The sequence below is a fragment of the Phoca vitulina genome, unplaced genomic scaffold (genome assembly GCF_004348235.1).
Source record: "Phoca vitulina isolate PV1807 unplaced genomic scaffold, GSC_HSeal_1.0 scaffold48, whole genome shotgun sequence".
Taxonomy (NCBI): Eukaryota; Metazoa; Chordata; class Mammalia; order Carnivora; family Phocidae; genus Phoca; species Phoca vitulina.
In genome coordinates, this window is record NW_022589751.1 from 568,550 (window position 1) to 584,723 (window position 16,174).

Genomic DNA, 16,174 nt, shown 5'->3' on the forward strand with positions numbered 1-16,174 from the left:
TCCTAGAAACATCGCCAAAGGCAAGGGAAGCAAGGGCAAAAATGAACTATTGGGACTTCATCAAGATAAAAAGCTTTTGCACAGCAAAAGAAACAGTCCACAAAACCAAAAGACAACCGACAGAATGGGAGAAGATATTTGCAAATGACATATCAGATAAAGGGCTAGTATCCAAAATCTATAAAGAACTTATCAAACTCAACACCCAAAGAACAAAGAATCCAATCAAGAAATGGGCAGAAGACATGAACAGACATTTTTCCAAAGAAGACATCCAAATGGCCCACAGACACATGAAAAAGTGCTCAAATTCGCTCGGCATCAGGGAAATCCAAATCAAAACCTCAATGAGACACCACCTCACACCAGTCAGAATGGCTAAAATTAACAAGTCAGGAAACGACAGATGTTGGCGAGGATGCGGAGAAAGGGGAACCCTCCTACACTGTTGGTGGGAATGCAAGCTGGTGCAGCCACTCTGGAAAACAGTATGGAGGTTCCTCAAAAAGTTGAAAATAGAGCTACCATATGATCCAGCAATTGCACTACTGGGTATTTACCCCAAAGATACAAATGTAGGGAGCCGAAGGGGTACGTGCACCCCGATGTTTATAGCAGCAATGTCCGCAATAGCCAAACTGTGGAAAGAGCCAAGATGTCCATCGACAGATGAACGGATAAAGAAGATGTGGTATATATATACAATGCAATATTATGCAGCCATCAAAAGGAATGAGATCTTGCCATTTGCAACGACATGGATGGAACTGGAGGGTGTTATGCTGAGCGAAATAAGTCAATCAGAGAAAGACATGTATCATATGACCTCACTGATATGAAGAATTCTTAATCTCAGGAAACAAACTAAGGGTTGCTGGAGTGGGGGGGGTGGGAGGGATGGGGTGGCTGGGTGATAAGACATTGGGGAGGGTATGTGCTATGGTGAGCGCTGTGAAGTGTGCAAGACTATTGAATCACAGATCTGTACCTCTGAAACAAATAATGCAATACATGTTAAGAAAAAAAAAAAAAGAAGAAGATAGCAGGAGGGGAAGAATGAAGGGGGGGAAATTGGAGGGGGAGACAAACCATGAGAGACGATGGACTCTGAAACAAACTGAGGGTTCTAGAGGGGAGGGGGGTGGGAGGATGGGTATTAAAGAGGGCATGTTCTGCATGGAGCACTGGGTGTTATGCACAAACAATGAATCATGGAACACTACATCAAAAACTAATGTTGTAATGTATGGTGATTAACATAACAATAAAAATTAAAAAAAAAAAAAGACCAGAGTTATTTTTGAAAATGCTGTTGACTCCCATCTGTTTATAGGTGGCCCCAAAGTGCTTATTGAAGCATTCTGTCCCCAAAGTGTGTACAACTGATTTTTGTTTAGTGGATAAATGAGAGGTGGGCTTCCCCCACCCCAGGCTGTGGACTAGAGAAAGTTGTCCATTTATGACCAGTGACACTGCAAAGGGGCTGTCCACCAGGGCAGAAGCACCATCTTCACGGGAAGTGGATTGCTACTCCTGTGAGTTGTAGGACCTCGCTTTTCTTAGACAGAGTGTGTGTCCTCCCATGCAAAACTGGACATCGGGAGGAGGGATCTTATTGTGAGAATTAACTATGACGACATGCAAAAAGCACTTTTTTGGCTCTCTCTCTGGGATATATCCACGGAGCGTCAGTAAGTAGCTGTTTCTGTTATTACCAGGGCTAAAATTTTGGATTATAAGCAAAAACTCCTGAGCAACTAAGACAGAAAGTAAGGTGGGAAAATTTACAAGGCACATCCTTTCTTGATGTTTTGATAAATACCAGAACAAGGAGGAAAGATCTGAAGAAGATACACACATACTCACACAGATGCGCAGTGATGTGCACAGTTGAGGGAGTGAGAAAAGTTGATAGGTTTAGCCTTCGTGCCCCACTGAGTTTCCAAAAGCCCATTGAATGGCCAGAGATCTATTAAAATCAGCAAAGACTCTCCAGCGGCATTTGAGGACAAGACAGGGGTAGTGAACAGAGCAGAACTGGTGAGGAACTTTTGATGATCTGAACCAGAGGGAATCACATGGAATGAACAGTCCATTGGAACCCACAATTCACTGCAGGCAAAAGAAGGCTCTCTTTGGAAACAGGTGAATCAGCCTCTCCGATGGAACAGCCGGAAATACGGGTGCAAAGCAGCAAGGGTGGGGGTGAGGCCGAGCCAGGACAGTATGTCCGACCCACACCCAGAGAGCCACCCGACCCAGGCTCCACTCTGAGGCAAGAATCCAAATGAGCATGTTTTGGATTCAGAAGCAGATTCAAGTATGCGTGACCTTGGGTTCCATCTTGCACCTCACTGACTTTGCATCTCACTATGCCCATCTGTAAAAGCAGAATGACAGAACCTACTCCACGGCACTGGTGTGCAGTCATTAATGAATCTCCATCATGCTGGACCCTGCTCTGGGCACGGAGGACATCGCACGACCAGAGCAGACAAGCTCCCTGCCTTGATGGGCCGTGCACTCTGGTAGAAGGGAGAGGCAATTAATAGATAAATATAAAGTATGTCGGGGTGTCTGTCATGAGGAGCACTGTCAGAGGGTGAGCAGTGTTTTATATAGGATTTCAGGAAGGTTTCTCCATCAAGGTGATATCTGCATGGAGACCTTACGGGGTGAGTGACAAGCCGCAAGCATATCCTGGGGAGAACGTTCCAGGCAGAGTGAACAACTGGTGCAAACGCCCTTCCAGAACATGCCTGGTATGTTTAAGGACTAGCAAGGAGGCCAGGGTGGCCAGAGGGGAACAAAGAAGGGAGACAGTGGCAAAAATGATGTCAAAGAGCTAATGGGGGCTGGGTCATATACAGCTGAGCTTTCCAATATGGTAGCCACTAGCCAAATGTGGCTGTTAAGCACTGAAAATGTGGCTCCGAAATGAGATGTGCAGTAGGTGTAAAATATACACTGGATTTTGAAGGCTTTGGAGAATAAAAAGCATGTAAAATATTTCATGAATAATTTCTGCATAGATTATATGTTTAAATGATAATCTTTTTGCTATATTGGGTTAAATAAACCATATTATTAAAATTGGTTCCACCTGTTTCTTTTTACTTCTTTAATGTGGCTACTAAAAAATTTAAATGACGTATGTGGCTTGTATGATACAGGGTATTATAGGCCACAGTATGGAGTTTGGCATTTACCCTGGGCAATATGGGAAGTAAATAGAAATGAACATAAAGTATTCAGCTTATTTCTCAGAACAGAGTGGAAAAAGTTTATAAAACTAGAATTCCATTCCCGGACAAATTGCTCAAATGTAAATGCGAAGAAAGATATTTGGGGAGAAGACATTAGATTCAAGAAAGAATAATAATAAAGTTAGTAAATGTTTAGTTCAAATAACTGTTTAGAATGTAGGGATGAAGTTTAATAAAACTGGCAAGGAATGATTATTGAAATACAAAACATAAAGTAAAATAAAAAAGAATCTGACAAACAGATAAAACTGGATACATTCCCAAATTCCCAATGGGTCAGAGAAAAACAGGCAAAAAAAAGAAACAAGTGTTTCATTTCAGCCATCCTCCTAGATGTAAACTTTACGCTTTTTAACTTGCATTGCCATGATGCCAATGAGGTTAAATACTTTTCATGTGCTTACTGTTGGTGTATCTCCTTCTGTGAAGTGCATGTTGAAGACTTCCGCTTATTATACTTTTTTTGTAGAGTTGTCCTTTTATTTCCTATTGATTTGTAGGTGTTCAGACATTCTAGATAAGAATCCTTTGTTAGATGCATGCATGCTGGATGTTCTTCCAAACTGTGGTTTGCCTTTGCATTCTTTCTTGGCGCCTTTAAATCACAATCAACATTCTGAATTTTAAGATTTTTTATTTATTTATTTATATTTTTAGAGAGATAGAGAGAGAGCAGGGGGAGGGACAGAGGGAGAGGAAGAGAGAAAATCTCAAGCCAACTCCACACTGAGTATGGAGTCCAAAGGGGGCTCGATCCCACAACCCTGAGATCACAGCCAGAGCTGAAATCAAGAGTTGGATGCTCAACCAACCCAATCACCCAGGCACCCCAACAATCAACATTCTAAATTTTAAGGTAATCCAAATTTTTCCATCTTTTCCTTTATGGTCAGTACTTAGTGAGTCTTGTTTTAAACAGTCTTTGCCTGAGCTGAAGTTAGGGAGATACGCAATCTTTAGGAAGCTTTATATTTACCTTTCCTATTTAAGTCTATGATCCTTCTCTAATTTTTGTCTATGGTATAAAGCAGGGGTAACGGATCATTGTTCTTCATATGGATATCCAACAGACCTATCACCCTATATTGAAAAGTAATCCCTCCCCTGACTTGCAATGTCACTTTTGTAATAAATCAAGTGACAATACATATGTAGATCTGTTTGGAGCTCTTTATTCTGTTCCTTTGATCTATTTATCTATCTTTGTGCTCATATCATAGTTTGTTAATTATTGTGGCTTTAAGGTAAGTCTTGAGAATTGGTATATAAATTCTCCACTTTGTTCTTTTCCTTCAAGATCATTTCAGCCCTTCCCAGTACATCCACATTTTAGAATAGGGCTGCCAATATCTCTCCCTCTCAGTCTCCCTCTCTCTCCCTCCCTCTCTGCCTGTCTGTCTCTGTCTCTCTTTCTCTCACACACAAATATACAACTGCTAAGCAATGTTAGCGACAAAGTAAATAATTAGAAACTTAAAATTTTTCATATCCATGCACCCATACTGATACAAATTAGTGAATAAATAAATGAGAGAAGGTGTCCAGCTTTTCCTTACAGAAGAATTTCAAGTAGTAAAAATAGAAGGATTTTTTAAAAGATTTTTTTATTTATTCAAGACAGAGATACACAGAGAGAGAGAGCACAAGCAGGGAGAGAGGCAGAGGGAGAAGCAGACTCCCCACCGAGCCAGGAGCCTGACGTGGGACTCGATCCCAGGACCCCAGGATCATGACCCGAGCCGAAGGCAGACGCTTAACCAACTGAGCCACCCAGGTGCCCCAGTAAAAATAGAAGGATTAAGGAAAATACAAAACCACCATTAGTACACCATAGCAATAACTGCTACAAGCAAAATCCATTGATGAATGCTAAAATCGTGGGCAAAAGTTCAAGGAAAAACAGGATATTTGCTTATACTTGACATATCTCCCCCAAAATATTTATTAATTACTGTAATTACTGTCGTGGTTAACAGATATCCACAAATTCTTTAATATTCCTCCTTTAGAACAGGGAGCTTCTCTCCTCCCCCTGAGTGTGAACTGGACTTAGTGGCTGGCTTTTTTTTTTTTTTTTTTAGATTTTATTTATTTATTTGTCAGAGAGAGAGAGAGAGAGCACAAGCAGGGGGAGTGGCAGGCAGAGGGAGAGGGAGAAGCAGGCTCCCCGCCGAGCAGGGAGCCCAATGTGGGACTCGATCCCAGGACCCTGAGATCATGACCTGAGCCGAAGGCAGACGCTTAACCGACTGAGCCACCCAGGCGTCCCTAGTGACTGGCTTCTAACAAACAGGTATGGAAAGGGGAAAATAGTAACTTTGTATGGAGGAAGCCCAGCAAACACCACCCTAACGAACCAAGCTATCATGATTAATGTCACTAATAAGACATATTGATATCATGCATCCCCAAAAACATGCCATGAGGAGGAAATATCACTTCTGTATTCTTGTCCAAAATCCAGAACCTCATCTCTACTCATCAGAAAATCTCAGAGAAAGCCAAATCAAGGGACATTATAAAAAAATAACTGGCTGCTTCTCTTCAGAAGTGTCAAGGCCACAAAAGAAAAGAAGATTAGGGAACATCACAGACTGGAGGAGACTAAGGATGCACGACAACTAAGTGCAATGTGATATCTTGAACTGGATCCTGGAACAGGAGAAGAACATGGGTGGAGAAACTGCTGAAATCTGGCCGAAGTCTGGAGTGTGGTTAACGGCAATGTGCTGATGGTAATCTTACTTTTGACAAAGACACCAGGGCTATGTGAGATGCTCACCCTAGGAGAAGCTGGGTGAAGAGCAGACAGGAACTCGCCGTGTCTTTACAACTCTTCTGTAAATCTACAGTTATTTCAAAATAAATAGCTATGACATATTTTCTGGAAGGTTCTTCAGCAGTCTCTTCAGAGTCGTTATCAGGTAAATTTATATAAACAAGTCCATATTCTATTTATACCTTCTGGAGTGTGGCTTTTTTTTTCCCCTTCTTTTTGAAAAATAGCATTTATAATGGAACATGGTTCTCCTTGGATTTTTTAAAAGCCACTCTGGGAACCAGATGTGGAGAAAAGATGGCTCAAAAGCTGACCCAAGAAGAGAGAATGCCTTTATTTGGGGACGGAAGCACCAAGAACTTGCAGCACATTTTGAGTCAGTCAAGGTACTCCTTGGACCTCACGTGTGTTTAAGGCTTGAGGGGACAACAACAACACAGAATATGGTTACTCACCAGGGCGACTTTCCTTTGTGGTTTCAGCAGCTTCGGTTTATGGAATGTGGTAGCTATGGGAGCTGTGGAAGGATGTCAAGGATTTAGCTTGCATTTCCTCCAGGACTTGTAACACCCACGTAGCATGAGCATCACAGACATACTCTGTGGAGATTCACGCACCCCTCCCTGCCCCCACGGAAGAAGTTCGGTTTCTGATCTAGGCATCACCGGGTGCCCCTCCATGGAGAGCAATCCTCCCCTAGTCTTTGGACATGTCATAATCTCCCAACAGCAAGGTCAATGAAACAACTCTGCATAAAACACTGCCAGCTACCAAGAGGTCGGGTGTGCAGGTGAGAACCAGGTATGTTTGGTAAAGCCTGAGGCCGGGAACTTCCCTGGGCTTCATCCTAACTACACAGTAACAGTTAAAGCAGTGACCCCGACCCTCAGGGCAGCCCTCAGAGGTCATCAGGGAGGCGGGTCTTATTGTCCCCATTTAACAGAGGAGAAAATTGAGGCTCTTCCCCCCAAATATCATGTAATGAGTACTTCAATGTTTTGGAACTTGACCTTGACCTTGAAAGTTAGGCAGCCTCACCTCCAAGCCAGACTCTACCACTTAGCTCTCTGAGGCTCACTCTCATCTTTTGTAAGGTAAGGTACTATCTACTCTGATTGAATGAGACGTTACGGCAGGGTTCTCTGCCCCCTTCCCTCCCCACACCGACACTTGTCATGCCTCCCAGAATGCCCAGGCCTTCCAGCCCCTCTGTCTACCCAACACGTGTTCAGCCTGAGCACCAGTGGCTTTTAGCACAGGACCCCAAGGATCCCTAGGGGACAGTCCTAGTACTTCCAACTACATTTCAAACTCTTTGAGGTATGAACATCTCCAAAACTGGCCACAGTTATTTTAGGAACTATCTGTAAATGGTCTCAGTTCTCCTAAGACATGAGCAGTTCTCCAGAAACATTCATCTTTCTCACCTATGTTGCTCTACATTACAACTGGAATCAAAGACTAACCCTCATTTTATCCCCAGAACAAATCCAAAATAAACTACATACCTGGTTTACATCCTTAGAAAAATCAGAGAGGCTTCATTCCCTTGAATGAACCAAGAAGATGTTGATACCCCTTTGTCCCACCCCACTATGTGTGAGCATGTTAATAGTTCAAGGTGAAGTACATTGTGGAATCAATCTGTGCACGTTGACCTCCCCCCTCCCATCTCCCCACTAATGCCATGCTGGGCCAGCGCACCACCCCCAGCCCCACCTCGGTGATGGGGCTCAGTTATGATCAGAATCTAGGTGGGGTTCTGCAAGCCATATCATCAGCAGATGTCACATCCTCCATCTGTCTACTCCCCCTGTCCCGATCCCACTGCAGACCCCAGACCCACTTCTAGATCAGCCGTGCTGGCTCCCACGTGGGTACCTGTAGGCTAGCCTCCTACCTTTGGCAGGCACTGCAGGAGGAACGTCGGCCTTCTCCTTCCGCCTCTTGCCCTTCTTGGGTTGCAGTGGGGCCAAGCTGGTCACACTGGTCACGGTCTCCCCTGAGCTATACAAGAAGAGAGTCCTGGTGAAGGCAGAAGCAGGTTTGTTCCAGAAAAAGGGAAAGGAAGCCATAGTTTCTGTGGGCTTCCTGAGTACCTACGTAAGGTGAAGTTCTCTTACAGCTGGACTGGGATCACTCTACGGTGGTCTCCAGGGATGCTGGGAGGTACTGACCTGTGGCTAAGATAAGGATGGTGAGGTGAGCTAGTTAGTGATTTATAATGTGCTGTTGAACGTTCAAAGATCCCTGGAGAGACCCAGGGCCAGCTTGTCTACACAGTTACAGATGCAGAGATTGATGGTTTATACAGGTTGCATCAGTAACAGTCTGGCTTGGCCACATCACCAGTAGGGTATTAAGATACGATTAGAAACTTCTGCTTGAGCTACCCTAAAACCAAGATTCTTCGCACGTATTTTTGTGGTTCACAATCCACAAACAGAGCACCTCCTATGCAAGGGACAAAGGACCGTGGGAGCTGCCCCCAGAATTCTCCAGGGTCCCCCATGATTGTTCACGCTTTCTTTTCCTGCCGTAACTTTACCTTTAGTAGAGAGTAAGCGGCTTCACCCTGAGGAGGGCTGTGGGTGTTTTCAGTTATCTGGCCCTGTGTAATCACTGTGCTATCAGGTTCTTTGTATGTGTTACCCAGAATGATGGCACTGATAAGCCTTATATTGCAGGTAAGAAAACCAGGATGTAAAGGCGTTAAGTGACAAAAGTTACAAACACAGACCGGCTTGATGGGAAACCTTGATGCTTCATGTGGGCTGGAGTCCACGCGCTTCCTTGAACGGCTATCACTCTTAACTCAAATGCGTCGTATTGGCTCCAGCAAAGGCCCCTTTCAGAATCTCTTGTCCTGAGACACATGTTCCAGCCAGGTAGGTGCAGTTACCAAGAGAGGTTATCTCCCTAATACATAAAGAATTTCTAGAAATCCGTAAGACTATGACCAACTGCCTAATAATCAAAATGAAGGAAGGCAGTAAGCAGTTATCACATGAGAGGAAAGCCTCTTACCTATGAAAACACGCTAAGGCTCCTTCACGAAAGGAAGCCAAATTAAAACACACTGCACTTCCTTTCTCCACACATCAGAATGACAATAATCACACTGGAAGCAAAGCACTCTTTTGCCAAGGATGTAGAGAATTGGGCACTCAGAAGTACGGCTGGTATGAGTGTAAACCCTTCCCGAAGGAGAGTAACTTGGCAATCAGAATAACCTGGCAATCAGAGTAACTTGGCAATCAGAGCTATAGAGGCTTATACTCTGACCCGGCAATTTCACTTCCGGGGATTTATTCTGTGGATATCCTTGCACATGTATGAAATGCACATGTAAGAGTCGTCCTTATGGTGCTGTTGTTGATAGCAATGGATCAGAAAGAACCCAATTGTCCATCAGCAGGGGACTGGTTAAGGAAATGATGGTGAGTCTACAAATACACATGTGCAGTTCTCTGTAGCTGCAAAGAGGAGTAAGAAGCTATTTATGTGCTGATGAGGAAAGATACATTGCTAAGTGGAAAAGCTGGTGTTAGACAATGTATAAAATGTGCCCCTTTTTGTATAAAAATAGGGAAAAATAAAAATATATATTAGTGTTTGCATATACATGCATAAAGAAATTCTGGAAGCAGTCAAAAGAATTTTAAAATAGTGGTTCCTGGGGCACCTGGGTGGCTCAGTTGGTTAAGCGTCCAACTCTTGGTTTCAGCTGAGGTCATGATCTCAGGGTCATGAGATGGAGTCCACGTCCAGCTCTACACTCAGCACAGAGTCTGCTTGGGATTCTCTGCCTCTCCCTCTTCCCCTGCCCCTCCCCCCATTTGCCTGCTCGCTCACTCTCTCTCAAATAAATAAATAAATAAATAAATAAATAAATAAAATTTAAAAAATAAAATAAAATAGTGGTTCCTTAAAATGGGGGTGCTGAGGAAGTAAGCAGATGGGAGACCAGGCAGGAAGAATTATCACTATATATATTTTTAGTCAATTATTTAACCTTTTTTTTAAAGATTTTATTTATTTGACAGAAAGAGAGAGAGAGCACAAGCAGGGGGAGCAGGAGATGGAGAAGCAGGCTCTTGCTGATCAGGGAGCCCAACGTGGGACTAGATCCCAGGATGCTGGGATCATGATCTGAGCCAAAGGCAGACGCTTAATTGACTGAGCCACCCAGGTGCCCCAATTATTTAACTTTTTAATTTTAATTTTTAAACCATGTGATTGTATAATCATTAAAAAAACATAATCATTGCAAAACAGTAAATTAAACACAAATAAATATCTGCATACACTTAAGAGAAGGTAGGCTATTCTAACAGAGTCCTCGGGTTTTGTTTTGTTTTGTTTAAGATTTTATTTATTTGACAGAAAGAGACAGTGAGAGAGAGAACACAAGCAGGGGGAATGGGAGAGGGAGAAGCAAGCTTCCTGCGGAGCAGGGAGCCCGATGCGGGGCTCGATCCCAGGACCCTGGGATCATGACCTGAGCCGAAGGCAGACACTTAACGACTGAGCCACCCAGGCGGCCCTAGAGTCCTAGGGTTTTTAAAATTAACAAAGACTGACTCACGCATTGTGGGAAAAATTCCAAGAATACAGATTGTGCTGAGAGTCCCCAAAGATGGCTTATTTTTACTGGGAACTGAAACTCCAACTGGCCATAGGTTTAGAGTACAGGGTCAATTGTGTAAACTCACAAATAGCCCAAAGGAATGTGCGTTTACAAAACACTGACCACTAAGAAGAAACAAGGGATCAAAAACTCTCAGAATTGCTTAAATACACAACTGCAAGTACAGCTTCATCTCATAGCTTTAAACTCTTTAAGTGTTTATTTTTTTCTTTCCATTATAAATTAATGCACGTTCATGTTTTCAAATGGTAATTACAGGCATGGAGAAAAAGGAAAATAAATAAGTCTAGCCTAACCAAAACACAGCCTATTTAAATATTTCCAGTCTTTTTCCTCTTTCTTGTTTAATTTTTTTAATGGACTTCATTTTTTTTTAGAGAAGTTTTAGGTTCACAGCAAAATGGAGCAAAAGGTACAGAGATTTTTCATATGCTCCCCCCCACCCCCCCACCATATGTGCAACCTCTCCCATCATCAACGTCCCCCGCCATGGTGGGACGTTTGTTATAACTGATGAACCTACATCAAGACATCATTAGCACCCAAAGTCCATAATTTACATTAGGGCTCCCTTTGGGTGAGTTCCATGGGTTTGGACAAATACATAATGTATCCACCGTGTAGTATCAGACCGAATAGCTGAACTGCCCCCAAAACCTCTGTGCTCCACCCATTCATCCCTCCTGCCCCCCAACCCTTGGCAACCACGAATCTATTTACCGTCTCCATAGTTTTGCCTTCTCGGGAATCTTATATAGGTGCAATCATACACTAGGTAGCAGCTTCTTTCACTTAGTATTTAAAGTTTCCTCCAAGGGGAGACGAACCATGAGAGACTATGGACTCTGAGAAACAAACTGAGGTTTCTAGAGGGGAGGGGGGTGGGAGGATGGGTTAGCCTGGTGATGGGTATTAAAGAGGGCACGTTCTGCATGGAGCACTGGGTGTTATATGCAAACAATGAATCATGGAACACTACATCAAAAAATAATGATGTAATGTATGGTGATTAACATAACACAATAAAAAAAAAAGAAAAAGAAAAAAAAATAAAGTTTCCTCCAAGTCTTTTCATGGCTTGATAGCTCATGTCTTTTTAGCCCTGAATGATACTCCACTGTCTGAATGTACCACAGCTTTTTTATGCATTCCTTTACTGTAGAATATGTTGGCTGCTTCCAAGTTTGGGCCATTATGAATAACACTGCCAGCAGTGTTTATCCATGTGCAAGCTTTCATGCAGACATTAAGTTTCAACCCTTCCTTGATTTTTATACATTGTATTTTTTTTAATAACATATTTATAATTTCGTGCCCTTCTTTTTGCCTAATCTCTCTTTTCCATATTGTTACATCCTCATACTATTCCGGTGAGAAGCTATGCCACGGTTTTCTCAGCCAATCCCTGACATCTAAGTAATATTGATACCTGAGTAATATTGCCATAAATGTATTTGTGCATCATAGTTTCCCACTCTTGGACTTTTGTTTTAGGTGAGAGTCTTAGAGCTGGGATTACTAGTTCATGGGGGAGGACCATTTTAAAGGGTGTCTAATCCCCACTGTCCAAATGATCTCCAACAAGTTAGTACTACCTCACAGCCACTGTGGACGAGGGTATCTCTGTCTTCAGCCTAAATTCAACACCAGGTTTATCAGCTTAAAAAAATTACTCGCTTGATGAATAAAACTGTGATCTCCCTTTTACTTGCATTTCTCTGACTGCCAGTGAGAATGAGCATTTCCAGCATGTGTCTAATCGTGTTTCCCCTTTTACGAATGACGTATGGACATCTGCTATCATCTATTAGGGTCCTGAGTTTTTCCTACAGGTTTGCATGCACCTTTCACATCGGTCTGACATATTTATTGCAAACATTTCCCCCAATTCCCTTTGAATTGTGGTTTCTTGTTAAATGCACAGTGACTTGTTTTTTTTGGTAAAATCATTCAGTGTTTTCTTTTTGTCTGTTGCCTCAGAGCTTGGATCGTCCTCCCCAGCTGCACCTCACACCCTGCAGAATCAAAGATTTCCCCTTCCTCTTCTCTTTTCTTGGGCTTAGTTCTTTAGCTCTTTAATATAAAATGAAAGTTTGGGGACATCATTTGTATAAATGCGTGCTTTCAGGCCCAGGGCGTTCAGTAAGCTGAAAAAGATCTGCTTTGTCATCACCGTTTTCCTTCAGAACAGCAAAACTGCACTAAACTAAATTTAGCTCTAATTCATACTTCAACAATGAGAATTCATATACAATGAGTCACCCCCCACAACATGACAGATGATTTTGCTCGCAGAATACTATGTCTCCCACTGAGCCAGCAAGACTGGCAGAAATTTTTGACAAAGAAACTCCACATTATGATTCACTTACCAGAAAGTTATTCTATACCTGAGATTGGAACAGGACTGTGTTTTGTCTCTGACACAAGGGAGTGAGCATTGCTGGAGCCAGTCAAACCCAAAAAGATAGAGAACAGGCCGGAAACTCCGTCTAAATGAGAGATGGAGGTCTCTCTGTGGTTTCCCGGTGGAAAACAGGGCTGTCTTTCTGGCTCCAAGCAGGGCCGTGTGGCTGGCACGCGCGTGTGACAGGTATAAGGTTCTGGCCCGGCTACCCCCATGGGCGTCTCCCTCCCACAAGCGCTGGGCACCTCTGCTCTGCGCCACATGTGGTCGCATCTAGTGAACGGGCACTGGACAAGGGGGTTGGGTCTGCACTAAAGCAGGTTCCGCTCTGATTAGAGGGGTGACCCTGGGCAAGGCACTCGCTTCCTGGGCCTCATCCCCCAGTCTGTAAAATGCGGAGACGTACACTTGCCATTTATCGCACAGGGTTATAATGAGAGTGAGATGGGCTAGTGGAGCCTAAATTGGACGAGGTGCACGAAGTGGCTCGGTAGCACTGACCCAACTCTCTGGTGTGTGGGTGCAGCGGGGGAGGTTTCATGCTGTGCCTCGGGGAGAACAATGCTGCCCCTTGGGTATCTCCTGACACCATGTCGTGGCCCTGAGGGGAGGGCTGCAAGTTACAACTTAAAGTTCGACCAGAAAATCTTTCCGCCCGAGATGGTACAGCATGCCCTCCTACTGCCCCAGAGACAGTGGTGTCGTCTAGGAAGCAGCAGAACACACAGCCGGTGGGTAAGGAGGAGGAAGAAGCTGCACCCCTGAGCAATGGAGAGCTACCCCAGGACACCAGATGAAGCAGGCAACCTGGATTTTGCTAGGTATTGAGCACATTGTGAGCAACTGTATTTTGCCGGACTTAAATTAATAAGAGCTCCATCTGCCCCTATCCTATGCAAGGCACTGTGAGAAGTGTGTGATATCCAGAGTCTTGGACCCTCCCAGATGGGGAAAATGAAGCCTCAGAGAAGTTCAGGCAGGAGATGTGGGATCTGATCCAGGTTGGCCTGTCTCCTTGGCCCTGAAGCAAGGACTCTGGGTCCAGCCCAGACAACAGAGAATAAGAAAACTAGGACAGGAAGAGGGTAGATCAAGCCAGATACATAATGGCTGCTCTGGGCATTTAGCTCCCTAAAGAGAAGGTACTAAAAGGCGAGATCAGCATTCCACTGCATGTAAGTCTGTACTAAATCTGGGACTGTTACAGCTGCTAAAGCCCTGCCTGGGTCAGGGGAAGAGGGGCCAACCTGAGTGCTGGGCACTTGGAGGCAGGAGCTGGGGCTGGTGGCCCAAGATTGGGCAGAGGAGGAGGGGAGCATGTTCTCGTACCTGGAACTATCTGGAATAAGTGATGTCAGCTGTCAAAATGGAGGTGGGAGGGGGTAGGCTGGCCATGTGGAAATTTGGCACCTCTATAGCTAAGAGTGTTCGGGAGTAGAAAAAAAAAACAAACAATAAAACAGCACAAATAGAACTGATACCCCCCCCCAAAGAACACAATTATAACTAAGACTCATAGACCCAGCCACATCTTGCCTCCATAACTAAATATGAGATCAAAGCGCCCTCATATGGAAGCACAGTGCCTGTGGCATAGAAGTCCTCATCCAACCATCAGTGACCGTCCTAATGCCCCGCCTCTCCCTGGGATAATACGAGAGGGGCGGCTAACCACTCGTGCCGAGGAGCTTTAGTACATCCAACCCTCACCCCCCACATGCCAAGTGTTTCCTTTGGTCCAGGGCAATCTTTGTGCCTCAACACAGGAACTACGAATCAAAATCCTTCCTTGAGGTCTGTTTAATCTCGTTTCCATCTAATGAGCCGGCACCCTCGTCCCTGGGCACACAGCTGTCTGTCCCATGCCGCAAAGCAAAGGGATTTGTTGCGGTTTGAACTGGGATGGCCAGAGATGCCAAGTGTTGTTTGTCAGTCAAACGAACCCAGCCCGGAAAGCCCCTGGGGAATGGCGCTGGTTGTGGTCCTGCCGACACCGCCCCCCACCCCCGGGCCTGCTTCTTGGAGCCATCTCCTCCCGAGCCCTTCTTGCTCCATGCCATCTTCAAAAACATCATTGCTTTAGTTGCCTATTGCATCTGCAGAAATGTCCCCGCGCTTCCTTTCCTCCGGCCCCCATAGCTCAGTTTTGACATAGACGATGCCCGATTCGGGTCCCCAGAGGACCATGAGCTCCTTGCCAACCAGCTCTGAGCTCCCTTCTCCAAGATCTCCTGCAGCACACTCAGCACCCCGTAACCCTGTGCCCTGCAACGTCAAGTGTGCAGTCTTGAAGGAGGAACACTGGTCTCAACAACGATGGTGGCAACTCACCGTCATCACCAGTTACGGTCAATTATATCTCAAAAAGCTGTGGGGAGAAGTGCGATTACAGCCCCCCAGCCCCAGGTTGGCTGTCACTGAGAAAGGCCCATGACTCATGCAATGGGGCAAACTTCCTGACATCTCGCTCTAGGCTTCCGGACGTGCTCTGTGGGCCTCCCCTACCACTGGACTACTCGAGGCCAATGGAGACCACATGGGCTAGAGCTGCTTAGAAGTTGGAGAACTCCCCTCTCAAGATGGATGAAGGGCCCCACTCCCGTGACTCCCTTGACATGCCAAGAACATAGAACCGTGTCTGGTATGCAGTGAGCATGTAAGAGGTCTCACCTACTATTATCTTACCAGTATTATTCTCATCATTACTCTGGAATCTCCTCTCAGAGTCCTTGAATAGGGAGCCAGACATGACAGAGTTCTCTGCAACTCGAGCCCAACTGGTGCCCCTAGCCGAGCCCGGCAGACCCTTGGTGGTCACGGTGCATTACTTTCTGCTGCTTCCATCCTACCACGTCTTTGTGTGCACATTCCAAGCAACATCAGAGGAAAGCTGCTCCTTTGTGAGAGAGCTGCCAAGGCGTCTCCCCGGCCACAGCCTCCATGGCCTTTTACCATAAATGCTTCACACAACCCGAGAGGTTCTGCGGGGGCCTCTTTGTTAAAGCTCTTCCTCACCACTCCCTGCCAGCTTTGTGAAGACTGAGCAGATGCTTTGCCAGGCCACTGGTTTT

General features: G+C 44.8%; 1 protein-coding gene across 2 annotated transcripts in view; it reads right to left on the reverse strand.

Annotated features, from left to right (window-relative positions):
• VSTM4 (V-set and transmembrane domain containing 4) overlaps positions 1–16,174 on the reverse strand; it is a 100,216-nt gene that overhangs the window by 27,097 nt on the left and 56,945 nt on the right. Inside the window, exons 6-7 of one of the 2 annotated variants that reach the window (XM_032432437.1) lie at positions 7,946–8,052; positions 6,501–6,562 (exon numbers count right to left, since the gene is read on the reverse strand). In XM_032432437.1, coding sequence (XP_032288328.1) covers positions 6,501–6,562; positions 7,946–8,052 — 169 coding nt within the window. Of the gene's footprint in view, positions 1–6,500; positions 6,563–7,945; positions 8,071–16,174 lie in introns of both variants that reach the window. The other variant, XM_032432436.1, reaches the window with a different exon arrangement.